This window comes from Jatropha curcas, chromosome 4 (genome assembly GCF_041381405.1).
Source record: "Jatropha curcas cultivar XTBG-Jc1 chromosome 4, XTBG_Jcur_1.0, whole genome shotgun sequence".
Taxonomy (NCBI): Eukaryota; Viridiplantae; Streptophyta; class Magnoliopsida; order Malpighiales; family Euphorbiaceae; genus Jatropha; species Jatropha curcas.
This window is the reverse complement of record NC_143154.1, coordinates 21,986,935-21,997,195: the sequence shown is the minus strand read 5'-3', so window position 1 is coordinate 21,997,195 and position 10,261 is coordinate 21,986,935. Positions and strand designations below refer to the sequence as shown.

At 29.0% G+C, this 10,261-nt stretch overlaps 1 protein-coding gene across 2 annotated transcripts; it reads left to right on the top strand.

Moving 5' to 3' along the window:
• The first annotated feature begins 3,131 nt into the window (after positions 1-3,131).
• LOC105632426 (protein trichome birefringence-like 43) lies at positions 3,132-9,944 on the top strand. 2 transcript variants are annotated; one of them, XM_012214808.4, is made up of 5 exons: positions 3,132-3,495; positions 6,182-6,353; positions 8,055-8,233; positions 8,477-8,635; positions 9,434-9,944. In XM_012214808.4, the coding sequence occupies exons 1-5, from the start codon at positions 3,221-3,223 to the stop codon at positions 9,741-9,743; spliced, it is 1,095 nt and encodes a 364-aa protein (XP_012070198.1). In that variant the 5' UTR covers positions 3,132-3,220; the 3' UTR covers positions 9,744-9,944. The 2 variants fall into 2 exon arrangements, with proteins under 2 accessions (XP_012070198.1, XP_089576165.1); XM_089720039.1 differs by having other exon boundaries at positions 3,315-3,495; positions 6,303-6,353.
• The last annotated feature ends 317 nt before the right edge of the window (positions 9,945-10,261 follow it).

Genomic DNA, 10,261 nt, shown 5'->3' with positions numbered 1-10,261 from the left:
ATAGAAGAAACTTGATTCAAAAAAGATTGGGCCATTTTAGATACTTAAGAAGATTAATGATAATGCATATGTGCTTGACCTACCCGAAGACATGAAGATTTCCAAGACCTTCAATGTTGCTGACTTACTCCGTTTCTACCCTGATGATGATCACTCAAAGTCGAGTTCTTTTGAAGTGGAGGGGATTGATGCGGAGCAACTGGCACTTAAATATATGAAAGATTTGGATCGCTGCAAATCCAAGAAGAAGGAGCACGGCCGTGTTATCTCCAGCACGCCCGTGCCAGACTCTGGAAGTCCAGGACGTGAGACACACACCCAAGACCAAGAAACATAGGCACACCCATGCCACAACTAGCCCGCCCGTGCTAGCCTTTGAACATCCTAGCCCGCTTGTGTCATCGCAAGCATGGCCGTGCTAACGGGACTATGAAGAATCAAGTTTCGGCACGCCCATGACATGCCAAGTACACCCCGTGCTAGCCCCTGAGAATCTACGACACGCCTGTGCCAGGTTCCGCATGCCCGTGCCGCCACCTTCACTAGGGTTTAGTTTATTTACGAATTTTGTGCTATTTTTAGGGTTTTATAACTTTTAACCTAAACCTATAAATAGGTTATTTTGTATTATTGGCAGGGCTGATTACCTTTGATTATTATTCATATCAATAAATTTCTTAAGAGTTTTAAATCTCTATTTTATTCTTCAGATCATACGTTATTGATCAAAACTCTTAACGGAGTATAATCGTTATTCCCATTTACGTAACCGTTCTGCGTCATCAACCTTAGATAAATCACTATTTTCAGCCTTCTAATCCAACTTTGTTATAATATTTCGATATTTAGTGATATCGTTTGGTATGAATCCAAATATATGTTTATTCCACCTCTTCAGAGATACTTTTAACTTGCATAATTTAGTTTGAAGAATGAAACCACCATAACCTGCTATTGATTCTTGAGACTAGCAATCACTAATGTAGTTAAGCAATTCAGTTTGTTTGTCTAGATTTTTGTGTCATTTACAACATTAATTCTTCTAATTTATAAGGATCCTAAGAGTACCCTCCAAGCAAGGTACATTTTCTAGAAAATATAAACAAAAATCTATTGACACCCTAAATATATACAATATTTACAATTAATGGGTTTTAGGCTGATTGGCCCTTTTAGTAATGTTCTAACTATATTGATCTTTTTCAAGCTTTGCCAATTCGAGCCACCGTCAACAAGTATCAATACTACTAAACTCATCATGAGGCATAGCCAATCATTACATTATTGCCAACATGAAAGATTTTTTAAATTTTCACCAAAATTTGATGTCGCTATTAACTGGAGAAGTATTGGAAAAAGTGATGGTATAGTTAAAAAGACTATTCAAGGGTGCTTATATTTGGTGTGGTGAAGCTTCTAATGGAGATGCAACTTAAGGATATAAAAGCCGACAGGATCACCGAATACGGTGTTTTAGCCCGTTTGTGGCCAAAATTGCCTATTAGCCTTTGATTAATAAGTTTTTTATATGACAAGAGATACAATCATAGCATCATATTATTAATGAAACAATGTGTTTTTTCAAACTCAAATGATACGTTTAAATTGATATAACTATATTACATTAAGTTTAATCTGTGGTCCGAGAGGCTTACTAAAAATTCTCTTACATTTGCATAAACATAAACTTGATTTTTTTTAGCACTTAACTTTTATGTTCTGTTTGGTATAAATGAACTTAAAATGTGGAATTCATTTATAAATGAATTCTAAATAGAATTAATGTACATGAATTTTGCATGTTTGAAATAAATTCAAAATTGAAAATTCATTTATTTTTATTTCTAAAAATATTAGTGGCATAAAAAAAATTTAGAAGTCTAAAAGGATGGATAGCTTTATCACAAAGATTGAGTTATTTACGTTTGTGGAATTCATTTGGAAATTTCACATTTTCATAGAATTTGATTTAGTTATATTTAAATCTATAAAATTGAATTACCTTCGTTATTTTCATCTCAAACATAATAATTTAGATTTATAAATGAATTTCACAAAATTTCAAGGAATGCATTTATTCCAAATAAGGGATTCGTGATTTCATTGTATTGTTTTTTTTTTTTTTTTTTTCCTGAAAGAAACAATTTCCATAAACTTAAAATAAATATTGTATTGTTTTTTTTTTTCTAAAAGAAAGAATTTCCATAAACGTAAAATAAATATTTTTTATCTATTTTTTATCGAGTTCATATAATGTAATATAATTAAAGTATGAGTAACTGTTAAAATAAACACATGATCATATATCATACATGATATTTAAAGTTGGATGGATCAAATACCTATCTCTTGTAGCACAGGAGATGAATAACCTTTAGCATTGTGTTACCAGTTTGCTAACCATAGAAGCAATCACGAATTGATGGACTGCTCTTGATGTCCACAGTCTAAAAGCTCTTCTGTCTTCACGATGTGACTGAGAGAACAGTCAGATTTTTTAGTCTTTTTTTTTTTTTTTTTTTTTTTTTTTTTTTTTTTTTTTTTTTTTTTTTTCTATCCTTTTGTGATACTGATAGTAGAGAACTTATTCTCCTCCTTTTTCATTTTAGTTAGATTATCACAGGCATTTTAGTTAGATTATCACATGTTGGAGTAATCCTACTAAAACTCAAACTCTCTAAAATTGTAATCAACTAGGATTATATTTAAACTTATTAAATACTAATAATAATAATTAGACATATTAATTATTATTATTTGTTATTAATGGATCCGAGTTAAAAGACTAGTCATGGGCGTATCTATACCGTCATTAATTCGAACAGTATCCATTCACAAAGGGATCATTCTGAGATCATCATTTCATGTCTATTCAAAATGAATAAAATCAGTAAGTTCTATTTTTGCAATTGAAGATACTATTATCATAAAAGATCAAAATTGGGATAAAAATTGATAAAAAGATTAAAATAGGACGAAATTACAAAAGCCCATAAAATTTAGACATTTAAATATACAAATTATATTAAATTTATTATTTATTCTTCACATGTTGACCCTAAAAAAATTTCAAAAGTGGCCCCTAATTCAATTTACTATCCAAATCTCACGAGACACAAACCATATATAAGATATTTGTATATATTAGGCTTCTTTTGTCCTCTGTGTATCCAATCCAACCAACTCTCCTCTCTTTGTTTCTTTCTCTCTCTGTGTGAAAATGGGTGGTTTCGCCATTGGGGCAAAACTAATGGTGTTGGTGGTGCTTTCTTTAGTGCAGCATATCAATGGAAAGCAAATCTCAAAGGGGAATGGAATAGGGAGTAGAGGATGTGATATTTTTGAAGGGAGTTGGGTTCTTGATGATTCTTATCCTCTCTATTCTTCCTCCCAATGTCCTTTCATTGAAAAACAGTTTGATTGTCTTAAAAATGGTAGACCAGACACTCACTTTCTCAGCTACAGATGGAACCCTTCTCATTGCACCATTCCAAGGTACATCACTACATATATATCTATATTGTTTTTTTATTTTTATTAATTTCATACTGATATTGCTTTATTTTTCTTTCTTAATAATGATATTTGCAATTTCTTAGAAAATATATATTTTTTATAAATTTCTTAATACAGCAAAATTTTCATTTGCTGTGTTCATGATTTTGTTTTGAGGTTTTGTTGGCCATTTTATTAGTTCACGTGAAAGAGACAACACTGTCCAAATTGAGACAAACTTTAATTATGGGAAAGAACAACTTTGTTGTAAAGCTATTTTGTTTCTTTATTATTGGGGAATGAAAAAAAAAATTGTGTTTCATACTTTTCTTTAATTTTTAATATCGCTAAGTATGTAAAATACGTGGATTAATCCCAAATAGAAAATATATAAAAGGAATAAATAACATATAATAAGTAAAGCAAATCGGTCAAAATGGCTTAAGTTACAATTAATTTATTATTAGATTTTCTATATAATTAATTAAAATTTATAATAAAAAAAAACAAGCTGACACAGTCAGTCAAATTAGTGTTTTCTCAACTATAAATAACAAGAATGTTAAAAAAAGGGGGGCTGGCTCTAAAATTTTTGTTACTGAGAATAATTATTATAAGTTGAGTGTAGCATGAGAAATATACAATTATTGATTATTAGTTTTGTGGGATCCTTAAATTTTGAAAGTTAAGCTGTCAATTCTGTGAGTGGTTTTGGTTACTTTTGGTGATGACACAGAATTTCAATCAATTATTACTAATGGAAACAATTTCTTCTAGTTGACTTTTGTAATTACTACTTAACATTTTGAATTATTATTATTATTATTATTCTGGCCCCTTAAAGAGTACATACAGTTTGCTTCAATTGGATAAAGCAAGACTTTTATCAACAATGCTTTTAAAATATTTTCCTTTTCCTTTCACGTAATTATACATTTACTAGTAGTAATGGCCACGGTTCCGGAACCGCCGGTTTCAGTTTTGGAACCGAAGGGGTACGGTTTAAAATGGAACGGTTCCGGTTCCTCAACGGTTCCAAAATGAATGGTTCCGATCGATTCTCCGGCCAATTTTTTGGCTGATTTCATTCGATTCTGGCCGATTTCAGACCGGTTCTAGCCAATTTCAGATGGTTCCGGCCGGTTTCAGGCGGAATTAGAACCATTGGTTCCGACTGAAACTGGAACCACCGGTTCATGGTTCCAAAACTGGTAGAACTGAAACCGAACCGATTTGGACGGTTTCGGTTCAAACCTATTTCGGTTCCCACCGGTTCGGAACTGATGGTTCTGGTTCCAAAAACCGGATTTTGGCCACCCCTATTTACTAGTCATGATGTCCCATTTCGCGTGCGAATATTTATAAATTGTTTGAATTATTTTTTATTATATTATTATTAGGAAAAGTTTTTTATTTGTAGCTTTATATTAAAATTTAATTTGAAGTGTTTTTGATAAAATGGTACGAATAATAATAATTAAATTTACCTTTTCTCATAAAAAATTAATTATTTTCAATTTTATAAGCATAGAATATTAGTTTAGGCTTTTGTTTTGTCATTTTTTAAGTATGAAATTTAGTTAGGGTTTATTGAAATTATACTTAAGTTAGATTTTTTATAAAAATATGTTTTATTCATTATGACATAATTTTATTTTTAGAAAATCATTACTTGTTATCAATATTATATAAATAAATAAATAATATTTTATTTTTAAGATGAATATATTATTTTTTTATTTTAATATTGGGTGCATTTTGAAAATAATGTTTATTCATTAAATTGTACCCAATTTAATATTTTATTCACTAAATTGGGTACAATTTGAAATTAGAATATTGTAAGTAAAGTTGAAGTTTAGTGTACAATTAGAACTATCCGTAAAGTTTTGAGATTTTTTTTAATGATTTAGCCGGCTTCTTTTGAGATTTTTTTTTAATGATTTAGCCTGCTTCTTTAAGTTCTTTTGAAGAAAAATTGAGAACCATGAGCTCAATTAGATTCTTTCAACTCCTATGTATACAGATAAAGCTTGATTTCATTTTCCCTTTAGTAATAATATGATAGTAAGAGTTACTTTTCACAATTTGTATTAAATCCACTTCTCTTCTCGGATGTTATGTATATTGGGATTAAAGAATTCATAAAAATAAAAATACTATCTTTAAATGTAGACCAAAAGTGTCCAACTATAGTAAAAGTATAAAGCGTAAATTTGCTTACCGATTTAATAAATATTAAGGTTGTTGTTTTCAATTTTCAAAACATATATTTTATTAAAATATAATCAATTATCCCAAGATCTTAAATAAAATTATGGTGTCAAACTCAATTATATTTTGAAAATGCAGATGGGTTCTCCCTGCCCTCATTCACAAACACTCCACATATATTTTGAAAATGATTTGTTGTTTAGTTCCTTTCATCCATTCTGTCTACACCCTGGCGACGGTGACCGCGACGATGACGATATTAATGATGATATTGACGACTACATAATAATTTACTTTAATTTATTGAAGAGGTAAAAGCTTTTACAGTTGAGAGAACTTGAAAACCAACCTAACAACACCTGATCGTTATAATAATAATTATTTTATAATTTTACCAAAATAAATTTGAAATGCTTTTCCATCAAATTGAGAGAATTAAAGTTTTAACTATTTATTTGTGCTAATTGTGTAGGTTTGACGGTAGAGATTTTTTATCGAAACTGAAAGGGAAAAGCATAATGTTTGTAGGAGATTCATTGAGTTTAAACCAATGGCAATCGCTCACATGTTTGCTTCATGTGGCTGTTCCTCAGGCTAACTATACGTCCGTCAGAATTGGAGGGCTCTCTAATTTCACTTTTCCGGTGATTATCTAATTGCCTTTCTATTTAATTACTTTGGATTTCAATCATCTTATATCTATAATCTATTTATCTATTATATGTACTATTACTATATAATATATATAAAAGCTAAAAATTTAATTGCTGATGTAGAATTATTAGTTCTTTTATATATTCTTAATCAATTTTCTAATTTGATTACTTATTAAGTTTCTTTTTTTTTTTAAATTAATAATCCCAATAATAAATTTATTATTAGAAAAATTCGTTCATTTTTTTCAATAATTTATAAACCCAACAATAAATTTATTATAATTCATCATGAACTCAATTATACTTTCTTTATCTTTCACTTCACAACAATATGTAATTCCTCTGCTCTATTTATTTTTTTTTTTTCTCCACTCCCTCGTTTGCATATAATAAATCTAGTAGGTTTTATTATTAAAGCATATATTCCATGTCTATTAAACATTTAAGACTAGCTCCCTTATATTTTAGGTTATCGTCTAGTTTACATTGACTTACTTTCCAGGACATATAGTTCCAAGTAGGGGTGGCTATGGCTCTAGAACCGTTGGTTTCGGTTACAAAAAATTTAGAACCGGAACCGAACGATTACGATTCCGATTACGGTTTGAAACTGAACGGTTACAATTTTGGTTTTTTAACGGTTCCGAAATTAACGGTTCTTACCGGTTCTCCAATTGATTTTCTGGCGAATCGCATGATTATAAAATCAAAAACTAGGGAACATTTCTTGAAAATTTAAAATGTAAATATTTATGAAATAATTTTTAGAAAAAACTTAAATAAAAAATTTTTAAAAAAGGCTTAACTTAATTTATTTATTTTAAAAAAAGCTTGAACCTTTTTTTTTTTAGAAAAAGGACTTGAACTTAATTTATTTTTTTAGAAAAAGGCTTGAACTTTTTTAAAAAAAAAATGAAAAGGGGTATTTATAGTAAATCAAAAAAATCAATTTTCCACATATGTCCTTAAAATTAGCCGTTATATAGTTGTTAGGAAAGTTAATTTGAAAATTTCACAAAAATATTTGAAAAAGGAAAAAAAAAATTATTGGAACTAGGAGAACTGCCGATTTCAGTTGGTTCTTGAAACCGTCGATTGACAATTCCTCAAAAGTTGAAACCGAAATCAAATCACAGACCCCTAATTCTGGTTTCAATTCCCACCGATTCCGGTTTCAAAAACAGTGAAATGGCCACCCCTAATTCCAAGTAACTTACTGAGAAGTATAAAGTATTTGTATTTGGTTGATTCTTAAATTCAAAGTAAAAATATGTGAATAAAATTTGATATTAGAAATAACATGGATGCTTATACAAAATATAAATAAATAAATAAATAAATATATAAATATATATATATATATATATATATATATATATATATATATATATATATATATATATATATATATATATATATATATATATAAGTATAAGAATCGAACTATTCCATTGATAAAAATCTAATATCCATTAATTAATTCAATGGAGCATATTTTATACAATCCACTAATCAAGTCATATAATAATCAACATACTATTTATTATCGCATAATAATCAAAAGAAAAGAAAAGAAAAGAAAAGAAAAAAGAAAAAGCTGCAATTTTATTCTCAGGTATCTTCTTGTATAAATTCAAGCATTTAAAGTAAAAATCATATATTTTGCTGAAATGAAGAGTGCAATTGCAGGAATTTGATGTGAAAGTGATGTTCTCTCGCAATGCATTTTTAGTTGACATTGTAACCACAAGCAATGGTACTGCTATTCTCAAACTTGACTCCATTGAAGGTGGAAAATTATGGAAAGAGATGGATGTGGTGATCTTCGATACTTGGCATTGGTGGCTTCATTCAGGAAAAAAGCAACCGTGAGTGACAAGGGTTGGACTTACAATCCAACACAATTCTAATTGAATCGAATTAATACAGATTGAATAAATTGAATTTCTATATAAAAAAGATCAAATTTAATCGATTTTTTTATAAAACTGAACCAAGCTGAATTAATTGATTTCAATTTTTTTTAACTTACTTTTTAGATTGAATTAGTTTAATTTTTAGATACTTTCTAAGTATTATTTACTAAATCACTTTTTTCCACATTGTCGTAGATGGAATTTTGTGCAGGAGGGCAACCTTACTTACCCAGACACGGATAGATTGGTACTCTATGAGAAAGCCTTAAATACTTGGGCTAAATGGGTAGAAACTGATGTAGATCCCACAAAAACCATGCTCTTCTTTCAAGGAGTTTCACCAGATCATACGAAGTAAGTTTAAAGTTAAATTTACAAATTTGATTCAATTTTTCATTTTAGAACATCTGATTATTTTGATTTAAAAAATAAATAAATAAACCCAACCAACTGAATGCTTCCTTTCACATTTAAGGGTGTCAAAATATGTCATGACACGAGAATACGATTTGCCTAATATAAAAACTAAACAAAAGTTAGAGTCAAGTCTAAATAGATTCATGTCATAAATAGGTGACTGTAAACAAAAGTTAGAGTCAAGTCTAAATAGATTCATGTCATAAATAGGTGACCTGTATATAACATGAGTTTAAAAGGGTCGTGTCACGGATTGACTTGTTTAACTCATCTAACCTATTTGTTTAAGGATAAAAATATAATTTCATAAGCGGACTATGCGGGTTATACGTATTATATGTATCGTGTTTCTAATACGTATATAACACATTTAATTAAATTTAGTTGAGTTTTTTTACTCATAGATTTAATTAAACGGATTACACATATAGTCTTCGTATTACTTGTTTAATATTCGCGTGACGCTCATATTTAAATGTCCAACAAGATTATTAAACAGTTCGTGTTCATATTGACCCTAATTGTATTGCTGATAAGTGGCTCGTATCGAACCCAACATGCAGAACCATTTTGACACCCTATTTACATCTTTAATTCTTCTTTATCCTTTGCAAATAGCTTAATTTTTTTTTCTTAATTATTAATAATATATTTAAACCCAAAGAAAGCTTTTAATTAAATTTTAATACTTAAATAACATGTAATTTTTTTGTTTTTCTATTTTTAAACAAAAAGTGGAACAGAATGGGGGGAGCCCAAAGCAAATGCCTGTGAAGGTCAAAAGCAACCATTCTATGGGTCAAACTATCCAGCAGGTCCACATCCAGCAGAGCTAGTACTGGAGAAAATATTGAAAGGAACGTTAAAACCAGTCCAATTGTTGAATATCACAAGCCTTTCGCAGCTGAGGAAAGATGGGCACCCTGCGGTTTATGGTCATGGAGGCCATAATGATATGGACTGCACCCATTGGTGTCTAGCTGGTGTTCCTGATACTTGGAATCAGCTTCTATACGCAGCTCTTCTTCCAATTAGTTATAACTAGTTTATTTTTCATTATTATTATTATTATTATTATTATTATACTTGAATAAATTGAAGGAGAAGATAAGAACAATGTTTATATATGTACAAAAATACACAAATATAGATATAGAAATGTATTAAATGATATAAATTAATGATTTAATACACAATCATAGCCATGATTTAAGACTTTAACTCAAGTAATCATATATTTACACAATTCTTATTCAAAGTTATAATTAGTCCATATTTATTTTTTATTTTTTTTGCCTCCATTAGTTTATTATTTTAAAAATAATAACATTATAGTAGTTCAAATTTGGAATTGTGATATAAGGAATTTATTATTATTATTTAAATAAATCAATCATTATCTTAAGTTCATTTTGTTTTATGTAACATGTTTTAACAATAACATTCGAAATAAGGGATATTCTATCATGACTTGAATTAATTATATGGTTTAATTTCTTATCTGTTTGAGGATGGTGTCGAGACTCATTAATGTTTTTGATGATTTTGTTTAAACTTTAACAC